We start from the raw sequence: 16,647 nt of genomic DNA on the forward strand, positions 1-16,647 counted from the left end.
TCTTATTCCGACGGCAACGTTATTTCGTACTGCTTGTGGTTGCGTGTCCGACTCCTGTCAGAGCTGCAGAGGACTGGCTTCAGCCGAGGGACAGGGACTGTGGGAGGAAAGAAAATCAGATCTGGATAAATGCCTCCAAACTCTCTTTGGCAAACTTACACCTGCGCCTGTTTTTCCAATGTTCAACTTCCTCCGCGTTGGACTTGTACTGCAAACCTCTGTGGACATTTTCAAAATAAGCGATCGACGTGGGCAAATATTACATAGTAATTACACGCACCTTGCGACTCCACTCCGGATTTTCCACGTGAGGCGCTGGAGCCTCGAAGGTGGATAAACTGGTAGAGTCCTCTCTCTCTCTCTCTCTCGCTCTCTCATCCCATGCTGGGCCACAAGGGCTCCGTGAGACTCCACTACATATTACCAAGGACTGGGATGGAGGAGAGGCGGAGGGGGAAGGAGAGAGGGGGGAAAAAAGTTTGCCATATACCTGATAAAGAAACTTTCAATATGAAGCCTCGCTGACGAGAGCCCCCCCCCCCCACCCCCTGTTCGGCTTTCGTACCCGGCTCGCTTTTTTTTTTTTTTTTTTTTTTTTTTTTTGCACTGAATTGCTCCCCCTTTTCCGCCTCCTCTCTCGCGTTTCTCTCTGCCCCTCTCGGGCTCGATCTCCCAGCGCCAGGCCGGTCGCGGTTCTCACCGTCGCCTTCGCGCTTCTTCTTCGGAGATGTTGGAGTGACCATGGCCGCGCAAGTGGTATCGGTTCCGGCCAGAACCAACAGCAAGAATAAGAAACTGCCCGGCGGCTTGGGTTCGGAGCTCAATTCGGGGAAATCCGTCGGAGGAGGGAGCGCGCAGCGGACGGGACCGATGCTGGGCGCCGGAGATGTGACCGTGAATAATGTAGACCATCAGCACCGGAGCGAGCTCGCCATGGTCCATTCAACTTCCGCGGCTCACGGCGCGCCGGACGACCACGGCAAGGATGGGAATAACCTCTCGTCCGCCTCCGCGTCGACTAATTCGACCGCTTCCTCCGCGGAGACGGGTCTGCTCGCCAACCACAAGCTGAAACGCGCGGAGAGCGGAGACCCCCCCCAGTCTCAACCGCAGCCGCCGCCGCCGCCGCCGCCGCCGCAGCAGCAGCAGCAGCAGCAGCAGTTCGGCCAGTTTGCGCCACATCAGCAGCGCCAGATCCAAAGTAACAGCACCGGCAGTAACAACGGCCAGGTATCCCGTGGAGACAGAGGCGTGGACCACCAGCACCACGGCGGCAAAGAGAACCTGCTAATGGGTCAGGGAGACCTGCAGCCACAGCACATGGCGGGGAAAGGGGAGCTCACCTGTAAACCCGCGGGGGGGATGGTGAGCTCCAGGTACGAGCACTCCAACTTGGGGCCAACTAGTAACAACTCCGAGTTTAGTAACAACTATTACAACGCAAGGGCCTGTTACGAGCAACATGGCGGACAGCAGCAGCAGCAAAGCGGCGGGATGGGAATAACGCACCCCACGGCGCAGAACAGCATGGAGAACTCCCACGAAGCGGTGTTCCACAACAGCCAGTACAACCAGTACCCGCCGTACCGGGCCAGCTACGGCGGCGGGGCCTACGGGATGATGGGCCCTTCCGGGTGCAGGCAACCCGGGAATATGATGATGAGCGGTAACTCCTTGGCAAGTCACGGCAAGTCCACGATCTCGACGAGTGGCTTTCAAAGATTCGCGGGACAGAGTCAGCAGCCGCCGCAGCCGCAGCCGCCGCCGCAGCCGCAGCCGCCGCCGCAGCCGCAGCATCCCACGGCGGCCACCCCGACCCTCAACCAGCTGCTGACATCCCCGAGCCCCATGATGCGAGGCTACGGCGGCGCCTATCAAGACTATGGCGGAGCCGCGGCGCAGCAGCAAGTGGGAGTGGGCCTGGGGAAAGACGCGGGGCCTCAGTACGGAACCGCGTCGGCCCACGGGTGGGGAGGGCAGCAGAGAAACCACCCGCATTCGATGAGCGTAGGCAACGGAGGGCAGGGCCTTAGTAGGAGTCAGGTGAGTTTGGACCACGCGTAAAAAAAAAAAAAAAAGTGTGTCACAAAGCAGATGTGTCACACTGAACTACCCACTTGTGCGTGTATGTGTGTGCGCGCACGCGTACGCCTCCGGACAGACTCTCTGTTTTTGAAACCCGATTCAAGACACACGACTTGTAATCGGTCTTTCCAGACTCAAGATCGCAGAGATGCATTCGGGTTCAGATCGTTGTGGGAAAACGTAAAGTGTCCCGGAAGGTGAGCGGAGTTTTGAATTCGACCAAATTTCCTGAGAGAAAATCGACCTCCGACGACGTGTGTCGGTCGAGGGGCTCGTCGACCAACATGTTCATCAATACAATAGTCGATCAGAATCGCAAAAACTCTCTGCACACAATCTGTACAAATTTCACCCCAATACAAAAAAAGTGCAATTCCATCCCAAAATAAAAAACGTGAAAGTGGTTTTCATGCCATAGCATTTTTTTTTTCTACTCAAAACATCTACTTTTAAATCTCTTTTGACTTTGGACTATTTAAAAGCAGCGGTGTAAGGAGTTGTTTTTCACTTGGAACGTCAATGCGTCACAAAGCACTCAACACTAATATAGGGGCTTTGTGTGTTTGTGTTTAAGACTGGAAGCCCCACAAGCCTGCTCCTACACTGGGGTATATCTGGTTGATGAGTGCCTTGCTCCAGAGCACATCAGAGGTGTGTGTCTGTTTGTTTGTTGTTGATTTAGAGGAGCAGTTGTTGATATCTGTTGGGGATAGTTGTATCCGATCTTTGGTAGTCCCAGAACTCCACACACTTCGCGGATATGTGCAGAAACCCTGCCGCCGTAAACATGGTGAAGGCCTACAGCCAGGGAGAAGTTGAAGCTGCCCTGAAATAATGTGAATTTATATTTTGTCATTATTCTGTTTTTGTTTGAATTTTTATTTATTTATTTTTTTTATTCATGATATGAGCATTATTAGATGGAGCAGCCTGGCAACTGGAGAGCAGGGTGTTACGCTGTCTCCCTCCCACTTAACAAACGGAGTTCATTTGCATTGACTGTTTCAATTAAAGGCAATTTGTGTTGAATACTGGGGAAATAAAATTGGACATTTATTTGAAAGGGTTGGCTGTAGTTTTGATCAAAGTGAGTGCATTTAGAAGGCTGTCAAAACTAACTTCCTGGTCATTACACATGTATCGATTATCAATTATAAAACACCTCAGTTCCATTCCTTGCCTCAGTTCTCTTTTTCTATCACCAAATGTTTTTGTTGTAATTATTTTACTGCATGAAATTCCTGCAAATGAGCCCCTTCAGCATATCACACATTCAATATTTTGGACTGCAAATATATTTTTCACCATCCCCAATGATTTGTGCATGTGCTGCTCCCTGCTTGACTTTACCAACATTTCAGCAGTGGTGTATGCACACTACAAAAGCCCCATGTTTAATTCATATAAGGAGTAGCAGCACTGTTCCGCTCTGTGCTGACAGGCAGTATGAGAGCAACTGGCATTGAAGTGCATAAGATAGCATCCAAATTGGCCCCATGATATGACTGTGACCGCACTTCATTTTGGAGTGTGTCTGGTCGTAGCGCACCTCTGTCACCTGTTGGCACCCCCCACCCCCAATTTCCTTCCCTACTGTCTCTTTTCAAAATCAAGCTGTGAGCATAAAAAGTGCACCTCATTTACCATCACCATGAAACATGCACACACACACACACACACACACACACACACACACACACACACACACACACACACACACACACACACACACAAGGGTTTGGGCATAAACCAAGATGATAGCAGAGACTCTCCAAATTGTATATTTATGGTGTGTCCTGTGTATTGATGTGTGCACACATGAGAGATTGTTTTTCAAACCTGTTGAATTTGCACACTCACCAAAATTATACTACTTTCTCTTTTTTTTTAATTACATTTTTTTTCTGATCTGTTTGACAGTGGAAAGGGTACAACATTCACTGTTCAGACTGAGGCCTTCAGACAGCATGCGTCCGTAAAAGGGCCTTCATAACACAGTGCGGGAAGTGTAGCAGCAGCACAAAACCACGCGTCCAACGTTGATGGCTCCTTTAAGTTCAAAACACAAATTGTCCCCTGTGTTATTCTGTTTCTGCAGTGAAAGGCTCCGCGATCAGCCTATCCGAACAGACACGCGACCCACAGCGAATGCTAAAAGTGATTAGATAACGATGGACACCTCATGTTTAAAATGGCGTTGGTTGTATAATTACGACAGCAGCTCATTTCACATCCCACCCCATAATGGAAAACGTAATAGATGAACATAGTTTTTTGTAATGCATCACCGGAAAGCTCTGTTTGCCTATTTTTCTTTTTTAGTTTTAAATCAAAGCTCTGTAATTCTACATATCAAAGACTAGACCCAGTCCCATCCTTGCAAATGTGCTTACCTTGAAATGATCTTTGTTTACAGTATCCTCCAATGCATGCTGTTTACAGTTCTCCCTTATGAATTATCAGTATGATACGAACAAAGACTTTATAATGGGCGCAATAGATCAATGTCACTTTGTATTATGCAGCTATCTCAGGAAGCCTTGTTCACAGTGACGGGCCTGACTGTGGCTGGGGGGAATTAGATTTATGGTGCACATTCTGGCCTGGACAGAAAGCTCATGGGGCTTGGTCAGGACATGGACGTTAAGGTGTGTGTCTCTTGGTGCTTCTGTAGCCTAAGATTCATTTAGGATGTCTGTTTACTTCTTGTGTCCTTGAATGCTTGTTTTTCCTGGTCTCTCTGTGTGAGTGTGTGTGTTTAGGCCCCATGTAAGCACTAAGCAGTTCAACCTCAAGCTCTTGCAACATCCCTCTCCTTTTTTTTCCTCTTCTCCTGTCAGTTGTTTGTTTATATTGTTTTGTTTACATCTTTGTCTTGGCTAGCCAGCACAGTGCTAATCAGCACCGCGTGAAATTTTAATTTACTCTGTTGTGTCCGATAAGAGGCCCCGCTCAATGTTTTTCATCTTTCTTGGATGACACGCAGTCTGCTTAGGTAATTGGCAGCCAGTGGTTATCCCTGGGCTGCATGCTGTTTCCTCAAAATGACAATTACTTCTGAGTTAAAAAAAGAAAGACGAAAAAAGGAAGAGACAAGGAAATAAAAGAAAAGAGCAGGAAAAAGATGTAAAAATGAAAATCATATGGAGTAAGCTCATGTTTTATTATTTGGCTAATAAAATAATCTCAGTCCTTTGTTTTTGTCCACTGTGCACCCATAACACCCTCCTGAGATAAATGTTGACATGTAAATGGCCAGAAGGAACGCTTTAATTAATGCACACGGGTGCTGAGTCTTGTCAGACTCCTGAGCTCCTGAGCTCTGGTTTATCGGAACTGCCAGTGTCAAGAGGGAACCGAAAAACTCTAAAGAAAGCTTTTTTTTCCAGTCAAACTTAATTGTCCATTTCGGGGGGAGTCCTCTGTGTTCCACATGGACATTTTAGCCCTCCCGGTTTTGAATTTTAACTCGATTCCCTTGGCAAACTTAGCCTATTTAGTCCTTGTGAGTAGCATTGAATTTAACATAAAATGACCCTGTATGAAACTTCCCATTCTGCATTTTTTTTTTATAAGATGAAAATAATTATGAGATTTAGTTTTGTTTACAATTTTCTAAAAAGTCCTATTTCATTGTCAGTGGATTCAATTTTTTTTTTTACCCTCTTCAATTGACCACCATTACTCTTAATTTTCAAAAACAGGTCCCGGCAACACCTGGCTTTTCCGTTTGCAGAAAAAGAAAAGTAGAGGGCAAGCCGGGGGTGTAAGTGATAGTTAAAAACAGTCACATGGAGGACCAGTGACCCCTGAGAAATGGACCCCTGCAAGTTCAATGAGAGAGAGAGAGAGAGACAGAGACACTGCGTGAACTTCTGGCAAATGTCAGCATACTTAAAATCCTCTCTCTGGATCTCACTCTGTTTCAGGCTGTGAATCAGTTATTGGTCTTACACACACACACACACTCAGGACTCACGCACGCAGATATAATGGGTTTCCTGCCTCTACTGGTGTGTGTCTATGCCTGTGAGTCTGCGTGTGTGTATGTGACTTGGACTGGCGGGTTGCCAGATATCATGTTGGTTGGTGCTGTTGTGGGCCTCAAACTGACCTTCACATATGCTAATTAGCCATGTGGAGCAGCTGAATGAAAGGACCCTCCTCCGTCATCCCTGAGGAGAAGCTATCCCTCTCTGTTGTGTGTCTTTCTGTTTATTTAGTACCATGTGTAAAGAATTAGTGAGCAGTGGTTAACTTATAGATAATGGATAGCCTTGCTCAATGGCAACTGTGATTTTTTTTGTCGTAGTCACCTCTACATTGACATTCCACATCGCAGCCATAAAAATTACCCTGTGGGACTTCGTTTGTTTTTCTGATACCTTGGAAGTTTTGTGATGTAGCCCCGGCATATACGTTTTGTCTTGACGTTTTTCTTGCAATGGAGGTTGGACATTTCATCCAACAGAGGTGAACTGTCTCCCCTGTACTTCTCACACACGTGTAAAATCGGAACCGTGATGCTACCGCCTGCTGGCACAGGGTCAGCGGAACAATCTATCCCTTTACGCACTTTGATACAGATGGGAAACTTATTAAGGGAGCTTGGGTTTTCTATCGTTGTCATCTCTGTCCCCATCCTTTGCTCTCTCTGGCCAGCTTGATCAGGTGGTACCAAGTAGATCCGAGGTAGTATTTATGCAACAAATATCACCTTTCATTAGGAGTTCTGCTGACGGCCAAAGACGTCGTGCAATAAAAATGTTGTGTTACGGTTTCATTCCCCCCTTCTTTTTTTATGGCCCAGAGATGGGATGCAAGAATCATTTGAGTCAAACCCCAGAGAAATAAGTGAAGAATTTATAAAAATTCAAATTGTGGGCAGGAAAAAACAATAACCTGCATCTCCTTGTCTTGTTTTGATGCAACCAAAGGCATGTCAGACAGCCTCAAGAGAAGATTAAGAGTTTTTTTGCACTATAGAGTGTGAACAATGAATGTTAGACATTGTTTTCACTTGCACCTTGTAATTATTTATTTTACTACTAGGTCATTGGGTTCTCTTTGCTAATACCATGAATCACAGGTGAAATAAAGCAAGAGAGACAGAGGTGAAAGCACCTCTTTTTAAATTTTATTGACACATACAATTTTAGTTCAGGGCTATTTTATGAAAAAAAAAAAAAAAAAAAAAAAGTACTGAAGTTGTTTCAGATCAGAAAAAAATACCTCATTTATAAGGTATGTATTCTGTATTAATATAAATAGAGAATACATTGTTTTGGGAGCACTGCTCAGTTAGCTCCCCACAGGGTTCCTAATTAAGTCTAATGCAACCTGTTGCATCATTTTGTCTTTCTGGACAAATATAATGAAAATTTAAATGCATGCAAACACTGTAGCCTATTTTTAACTTTCTTCTACAGGCCTGTCAGAAAACTATCCTTATCGCTAATGTAATCCATCACTTGGAATAGGCCTTAACACACTTGTATTGCAACTGTGGTTCAAGCTGATCCTTATCAGTGCTGGCATGGTGGGAGTATAATGCACAGTAAACTCAAAAATACAGGCAAACGTTACCGCCATGGCGAGCTGTTATTTGTCAAGCTCAGAGGGCCAAAAATAGTAAGGTGACAATAAAGCACTTATTGTCTCTTGATGAGTTCTGACTGTTTCTTTGGGTCACATTTTTTTCCCCTAAAGAGCCAGTTAGTCTTTTCTTAGTGTTCTCTGTTTTTTCCCCCACAATACAAATATAAACTAACATGTATGTGCACTCATGCATGTCTAAAGATGTGGTTATGTCAGGATGTCTTTCTGCACTGAGTGGCCAAAGAGAAAGTGTGAGGATCACAATCATTTAAAGTACTCAGGAACCTCTTTGTACTTCTCATTCATGTAGAAAAAATATTGCATGCTCAACACCTATCACTTGCTGCACATACGTGAGAGAACATGTCATACTACAAACTTGGTGTTGGTAACAGTAGAAGAAGTGTTGCACAGACATTTAGTCACCAGCCCTTTTTTCTTTTCTTGCGTTGGGGAAGAAAGTCTGATATGGCCTGACTTTTGTTCAACATTCCAGCCACTCCTTTGACACGAACCGGATGAACTGGATTAGATATTGACATCACAAGCTAACTTTATTTTTGAGTGTAAATGTCTGAAATTATTCACAGTGTTATTCTAGGCAAGGAATATCCACACTTTTTGGAAGTATGTGCTATGCACAGTCAATCTCCCTGTCCAAATGTTGTGGTCATGTTTCTGTGTACGTGCTCGTATGTGTATGTCTACCCACTCAATGAACATCCATAGGTACTGTTGGCTAAACATGCAAAGGTTACTGTAATGTCAGAGACATGCCGGTGTGTGGATTACCACATTAACATAATCCATTTACAACTGTCCCATTACCAACATTAGGCCAATCCCCACAGCAGAGGAGGAGCACATGACTGTTTGTGGTTCCATTGCACTACATTAGATTAGACAGAAAAAATACTCAATGTGATAAGAGGGAGACAGAGAAAACTGCTTGATTAGAAAATCCTGGCCTGCAATGTCAGGATATAGCTCCTCTGAGCATTAGAATAGAGAAATATTCAGAGGCAAATGCAATAAGGGAACTATTTAGCAATAAGGCTAAATTATTTTTCTGCTCTAACATGTCTGCTTTTCACAATCAACATAATAATGAATACATAGGCACCACTGGATTAATATTTGAAGCATTGAAAAGCTTTAATTAGATGTTATACAGTAGCTGAGGCAGCTAACATATTGGCCTTTCACCTGCTGGGGCTGGAGATGTGCTGCCAGTCGGAATGATTGTTTTCATAATTATGTATGCATAAGCTGGAGAAGAGAGTCTTACCACATTACGGAAAATGCATTTTCTATTTCCAGTGTGGTTAGAATGTGCGAGGCTGCACTTTCAGCATTGTTTTGAGGGATCTATTGTTTACACTCACAGAACATTTTTTTTATAATTAGTCTCTCTCTGGAAACTCCCTGTGTGTGTGTGTGTGTGTGTGTGTCTGTGTGTGTGTGTGTGTGTGCACACGCGCGCATGTGCATCTGTGTGTGTGTGAGAGCGTTTGTGTATGTGTTTATGTGCCCTGTTTTGCATTGGACAGTGCAGACTCCTACAGCTCCCAGACATTTCTCATCTTTCTGCATTTGGCAAGTTCCAAAAAAGCTGAGTCTTGTGGAAACTTCTGCATATTCACATTTTCTCATCTGCACTGTAGAGGATAAACAACCCTACCAACTCTCTTTACTGCTCTTCCCCTTCTCTGCTTTAACTATTGTTTCCAAGTCTCTGTCATTTTGTCTCTTCAGTGCTAGTTGTGGGTGACCTTGGCTGCTGACTACAGTGCCTACTCATTAAGTAGTAAAGATGAATGGTTCCATTATGGCAGAGGGAAAAAGGAGCAGGCAGATTAGTGGTAATTAACAGTGGAGAGGGTGAGGCGAACTGGAGGGCACCCTGACCCGGCTCTTGGGGACAGAGGGGAACAGAGGGCGTGTGTGTTCAGGAGATTTATGTATATGTGGTGAAAAGTGTGCATATGTATTTGGCAGGGTGGCAAATTAGCACTGTCACTGGTCAAATGGGGGTAAATTTGTGACGTGGCCGGTAAATCAGCTCAACCAACCTGCTCCCAAAGTCTCGTTGCAGGGGGATAGGGAGCTTTGGGATGAAGGTTAATATATCTAAGAAAAAAAGCTATAGGTGAAGTCTACAATATATAAAGAAGCTATGACCGACAAGATTAAATGATTCTCACTTCTTCGTTTCTTTGTTAATTATGTGACATGTTTTTCATTATGGGCACCAATGGAAGAATGACTTTCCGTGGATCAAATCTGCATCTGTGTGTGTCCTTGTGTGTGTGTGCGGGTGTGCATTTGTGAAACAGGCTGATGTTACAAAGTTATAACATTGGTATGAACTAATTTTATTGTCAAGTGTCAGAATAATTTGACTGATGACAGCCAGACATTGACCAGTAGCATCATGGTTTTCTGATGCTTTAAAAATTGTGCATTGAGAGTGAGAGGAGATGAGAGAAGTGAATGGAAGAGCTGCATTACGTTATGAAGCTGATTGAATAATAGAATGAATCATCCATCCATCCATCCATCCATCCATCCATCCATCCATCCATCCATCCATGCATCCATACATCCATACATCCATACATCCATCCATCCATACATCCAGCCACCCATTTTCTGCCGCTTATCCTGCACTCAGGGTTGTGGGGGATGGTAGTTGATTGCAGGGCCATGTATAGAAACAAACAACCATTCACTCCCTCATTCATACATTCTGAAAATTTAGAGTCTCAATTGAACCTGCATGTTTTTGGACTATAATAGGAAAACCGAGAACCCAGAGGAAACCCATGCAGACATGAGAAAACGTGCCATCTAAACAGAAAAGCCATCTGTCGACAATGAACCAAGAACCTTCTTGCTGTAAGGTTGAAGTGCTGACAACTGCACTACTGTGCTACTGATTATTATTATTATTATTATTATTATTATTATTATTATAATGGTTATTATTATTATTATTACTGTTGCTGCTGCTGTTCTTGTTATTGTTGTCAATCAGGATTTGATGCATATCTTCCCTTGTACACATGCTGAATTGCATTTGTACACTGTGTCACTGTCAAGTCAGTATTAGCATCAGCTCTGCCAGCAAAAACAATCCATCAGTAGACTTGAGCTGTTGTCAGGCTGCAGACATGTAAAGGCAGAGGAGATGTTTCTCTCTGACACAGATTTGAGGGACCCGCTGTGAAAGGCTGCACAGTGTGGATGAAAGCACAGGAAGCAGTGGTTTCTTTTCTTTCAACCTGCTAACCAGTGTTTACACCTACTGAATATAAAATGCACTGCCACCCTGTGGAGATTCTAATTCCTAAACCGGGTTACATTTTATAGAACATGCAATTAACTATTTTATATTTTTGGAAAAAAATATGGAAGATGTCTAAATATTAGCATAACAATATATGACTTAATGACACACAAAAGTACAATCACAAAATAATGATTTAAACAAAAATTGTCGGTGCTGTTAGAAGAGGCCAATCGCCATACTGGTATTTATGAATGTGTGGATCAAAAGTCGGAAGGTACATATTTGTGTGGACCTCCAGGGTACTTCAGTGTTCTTCTTCTCCTTTCGGCTTTTCCCTTCAGGGGTCGCCAAAAGGTTAATCAACCATCTCCATCTGACCCAATTATCTGTATCCTCCTCTCTCACACCAACTACCTTCATATCCTCTCTCACTAAATCCATAAATCTTCAGTTTGGTCTTCCGCTAGACCTCCTTTCTGGCACCTACAGTTCTAGCATCCGTCTACCAGTATATTCACTATGCTCTGTACATGACCTAACCATCTCAGTCTGGCTTCTCTGACCTTCTCTAAAAGATCCAACTGTTCTGTTCCTCTGATAGATTCATTCCTGATCCTATCCATCTGTATCACTCCCAAAGAGAACCTTAGCATCTTCATGTATGCAACCCCTAGTTCTGCCTCCTGTCTTTTCGTCATTGTAACTGTGCACCTTTCCTTTCATTCTGGCTGATAGTCTTCTTTCGCATAGGACACCTGACACAATTTTCTCCACTCATTCCAATCTGCTTGAACCAATTTTTTTTACCTCTTTTCTACACTCTCCACTGTTCTGGACTGTTGACCCTCAGTACCTGAAGTCCTCCAACTTCTTATCTCCACTCCCTGTAGCCTCACCGTTCTACCCAGGTTCCTCTCATTTTCACACATATATTCGGTCTTACTGCGACTAAACTTCATTCCTCTCCTTTTCCAGAGTATGCCTCCACCCCTCTAGATCTTTCTCAACCTGTTCTCTGTTCTCACAACAGATGACAATGTCATCTGCAAACATCATGGTCCATGGAGATTCTGTCTAACCTCATCTGTCAGCCTGTCCATCACCACTGCAAACAAGAAAGGATTCAGAGCTGATTCTTCATGGAGTCCCACCTCCACCTTGAACTTCTCTGTTACCCCTACAGCACACCTCAGCACTGTCTCACAGCTAGCATACATGTCCTGCACCTGTATAACATACATCTCTGTTACTCCAGACTTCCTCATACAAAGTCAGAGTTCCACTCTTGGCACCTTGTCATATGCTTCTTCTAGGTCTACAAAAACACAATGCAGCTCCCTCTGGCCTTCTTTGTACTTCTCTATAAGCATTCTTAAAGCAAATACTGCATACTGCAATACTGAGAGGCCTGCTTCCAATACTGTTGTACTCTTTCTAGGCATGAAGCTACACTCCACAAATTCATTATATGGCTCATCACCTTTATCCCTCTATAGTTGCCGCAATTCCGTACATCCCCCTTATTCTTAAAAATGGGCACCGTCACACTTAATCTGCATTCTTCAGGCATCTTCTCACTCTCGGATCATGTTGAATAATCTAGCCAGAAAGTCTTCCACTGCCTCTGCTCGATATTTCCATAACTCCATAGGTATATCATCAGGGGCAACTGCTTCGCCACTGTTCATCCTCCTCAATGCCTTCCTCCCTTCTGTTTTACTACTCTCTGCTTCTTTGGGGTCCACATCAGTCACTTCCTCTACCCTTGTCTCTCTTTCATTTTCTTTATTCATCAGCTCTTTCCATCTTCCCACCACTCTTCTACCATCTGCCAATATATTTCCCTCTATCCTTAATCCCCCACTACCTGCCATACATCCTTTCCATCTCTTTCTCTCTGTTTTGCCAACCTGTATAGATCATTCTCTCGTTCCTTTCCGTCATACAAGTCATTGTACGCTCTTTGTTTTTCCTTTGCTGCCTCTATTTTTACCTCACGCTATATCTCCCTGTACTGCTGTCTGTTCTCTTAAGTCCCCTCAGTGTCCCGCTTCTTCTTTGCAAACCACTTTCTCTGTACATACTCCTGCATTTCCTCATTCAACCACTAAGACTCCTGCACGACTTTCCTTCCAGATGATTCACCAAGTACTCTCCTACCTGTCTCCCTGATCACATTAGCTGTACTTGTCCAACCCTCTGTAAACACTCCCTGACACCCAGGACCTTTCTCAAGTCCTCCCTTTTTAGCTTCCACCACATTGTCCTGTGTTGCTTTTGTCCTCTTGATCTTCCTTCTCACTGGTCATCCTACAAACCACCATCCTATGCTGTCTGGCTATGTTCTCACCTACTTCTACTTTGCAGTCACTGATCTCTTTCAGGTTACCTTGTCTAGGCAAGATGTTGTCAACCGCATACTCCTACCTCTGCTCTTAAAAGTTACCCTATGTTCCTGTCTTTTCTGGATAAAAGTGTTCACAACAGCCATTTTCATCCTTTTTGCAAAGTCTACCATCATCTGTCCCTCTGTGTTTCTATTCTGTATACCAAGTCGGCCCATCACTTCTTCATCCCCTCTATTGCCTGCACCAACATGCCCAATTGAAGCCTGCACCAATTACCGCTCTCTCATCTCTGGGGATATTCTGCATTACTTTCCACTTTCAGACTGATAAGTCAATCTGACATTCTTTTCACCTCCAGAACATTTCTAACAAAGTCCTCCTTCAAGATAACTCCTACTTTATTTCTCTTTCTGTCAATACCGTGATAGAAAACTTAAAGCTTGATCCCAACCTTCAAGCCTTTCTACCTTTCTACCTGGTCTCCTGGACACACAATGTATCCACCTTCCTTCTGTCCATCATGTCGACCAACTCTCTCCCTTTTCCTGTCATAGTCCCGATATTCAAAGTCCCTACTCTCAGTCCCGGACTCATGTCTTTCCTCTTTTCTCTCTCCTTCCGAACATGCCTTTCTTCTCCCTTTCTTTTATCTACAGTAGCCCGGCTTCCATTGGTACCCTGTAGGTCATCGGTACCAATGGCGGTTGTAGTTAACCCGGTCCTCAACCTATCAGATATGAGATTGTTAGGTTTGATTCGCATGTTTGGTATTGACAAAAGTTTTACGCTGGATGCCCTCTCTGAGGCAGCCCTATTCATTTATCAGGGTGGGGAATGGCTTTGGGGGATACAGGCCCGTGTTGCCCTGAGGCTGCATTTCAGAGTTTATCCATCTTCTCCTGCTTATCCGGAGTCAGATTGCAGGGGCAGCAGCCGGAGCAGTGAGGCTCAGACCTCCCCCTCCCCAGCCACGTTTCAGTTCCTCTGGGGGGACCCCAAGGTGCTCCCAGGCCATCCTAGAGACATAGATTCTCCAGCGTGTCCTGGATCTTCCCCGTGGTCGCCTCCCAGATGGACATGCCCGGAATAGATTCCCTGGATGCGTCCAGGAGGCTTCCTGACCAGATGTCCAAGCCATCTCATCTGGCTCCTCTATGCGGAGGAGCAGTGGCTCTACTCCGAGTTTCCCCTGGATAACCGAACTTCTCATCTATGTCTAAGGTGGAGTCCAGCCACCCTGCGGAGGAAACTCATTTCATCCACATATATCCGCGACCTCATTCGTTCGCTCACTATCCACAGCTTGTGAGGTGAGGGTGGGAATGTAGATCAACTGAGAGCTTTGCCTTTTGGCTCAGCTCCCTCTTCAGACAAATAAGTAACGAGTTTGCATTGCTGCAGACGCCGCACCCATCCGCCTGTTGATTTCCCGCTCCGTCATTTCTTCACACTCGGCTGCGAACCGTTCCAGTGAGAGCTGGGGACCATGGCCTGATGAAGCCAACAGAGCCTCATCATCTGCAAAAAGCAGAGGCTCGATCCTGTGGCCACCAAACCAGATCGCCTCAATATCATGCCCTGGCTGTGACTAGAAATTCTGTCAATAAAAGTTATGATCAGAATCAGTGACAAAGGGCAGCCCTGGCAGAGTCCAACTCTCACTGGAAACGGGTCCGACTTACAAAAGGCAATGTGGTTAAGCTCCGACACCGATCATACAGAGACCGAACAGCCTGTGTGACGGGGTCGCCCCCCCCAAGGATACGGTCGAATGTCTCCTCCAGGTCCACAAAACACATGTAAACTTGTTGGGCAAACTCCCATGCTTCCTCAAGGACCCTGCATAGAGCTGGTCCACAGTTCCACTACCAGGACAAAAGCCATACTGTTCTTCTGGATCCAAGGTTCAACGACCCGGCGGACCCTCTTTTCCAGCTTCATTGACCTTACCAGAGAGGCTGAGGAGTGTGATCCCCCTGTAGTTGGAGCACACCCTCCAACCCCCCTTTTTAAAAAGGGGGTTCACCACCCTTGTTCACCACCCGGCTAATCCAGCAGCACTGTCCCTGACATCCACGCAATGTGGCAGAGGTGTGTCAGGACAGCCCTATAGCATCCATAGCCATGAAGATCCCTGGGCGGACTTCATCCACCTCCGGGGCCCTGCTACCGAAGAGCTTTTTGACTGCTTTAGCATTTCAGCCCCGCAAATAGTTGTGTCCGTTCCAGTGTCCCCTGGCTCCGTTTCCTCAGTTAAAGGAGTTTCAACTGGGTCTCGTAAGTATTCCTACCACCGATCTACAATGTCTCCAGTTGATGTCAGCAGCGCCCCACTCCCACTGTACACAATGTTGACATAGCACTGCTCACCCCTCCTGAGCCACCGGATGGTGGACCAGAAACTCCTTGACATCCATTGGAAGTCCTTCTCTATGGTCTCCCAAAATTCCTCCGACGCCTGAATTTTTGCCTTGGCAACCACTGAGGCCATATGCTGTTCGACCTGCCGGTACCTGAGAGCTGCCTCCCGAGTCTTACAGGTCAGAAAGGCCTGATAGGACTCCTTCTTCAGTTTGACGGCATCCCTCACTGCTGGACGCCATCGTTGGGTTTGAGCGTTGCCGCCCAGACAGGCACCTTACGGCCGCAGGTCAATTTTGCCACCTTGACAATGGAATCACAGAACACGGCCCATTCAGTCTCAATGTCCCCCATCTCCCTTGGGACGTGGTTGTAGCTCTGCCAGAGATGGGAGTTGAAACCCCTTCTGACAGGGGAGTCTGCAAGACGTTTCCAGCAGACCCTTAGGTTTGGGTCTGAAAGGTCTGACCAGCATCCTCCCCCACCATTGGAGCCAGCTCACCACCAGGTGGTGATCACTTTACATCTCCGCCCGTCTCTTCACCCAAGTGTCCAAACATGCATTTGCAAATCCCACGATAAGAGCCCAAGGTCGATCAAAGAACTGTGGCCTAAGGTGTGTTGGTTCCAAGTGCACAAATAGACGCCTTTATGCCTGAACATGGTGTTTGTTATGGACAATCAGCGATGAGCACAGAAGTCCAATAACAAAACACCACTCGGGTTCAGGTCAGGGGTGCCGTTCCTCCCAATCATGCCCTTCCAAATCACACAGTCATTGCCCACGTGAGTGTTGAAGTCTCCCAGTATAATGAGGGAGTGAGTCCCTGGTAGAAACGCTCTAGCAGCTCCTTTAGGGACCCCTAAGAAGGGTGGGTAAACTGAACTGTTGTTGGGCACATAGATAAAAAACAACAGTCAGAACCTGTCTCCCACCTGAAGGCAGAGGGAGGCTACTCTCTT

The 16,647-nt window shown here is 45.6% G+C and overlaps 1 protein-coding gene across 4 annotated transcripts in view; it reads left to right on the forward strand.

The window, feature by feature from the left end:
- Positions 1-440: 440 nt before the first annotated feature.
- Positions 441-16,647, forward strand: part of LOC147237371 (AT-rich interactive domain-containing protein 1B-like) — a 186,448-nt gene continuing 170,241 nt past the window's right edge. For 2 of the 4 annotated variants that reach the window (XM_086148097.1, XM_086148114.1), the window contains exon 1: positions 574-2,043. In XM_086148097.1, the coding sequence (XP_086004223.1) occupies positions 742-2,043 (1,302 nt within the window). In that variant the 5' untranslated portion in view covers positions 574-741. Of the gene's footprint in view, positions 2,044-16,647 lie in introns of all 4 variants that reach the window. The other 2 variants (XM_086148124.1, XM_086148105.1) reach the window with 2 other exon arrangements.

This window comes from Fistularia commersonii, chromosome 1 (assembly GCF_037954325.1).
Source record: "Fistularia commersonii isolate RoL2024-O1a breed Wild chromosome 1, RoL_Fcom_v1.0, whole genome shotgun sequence".
Taxonomy (NCBI): Eukaryota; Metazoa; Chordata; class Actinopteri; order Syngnathiformes; family Fistulariidae; genus Fistularia; species Fistularia commersonii.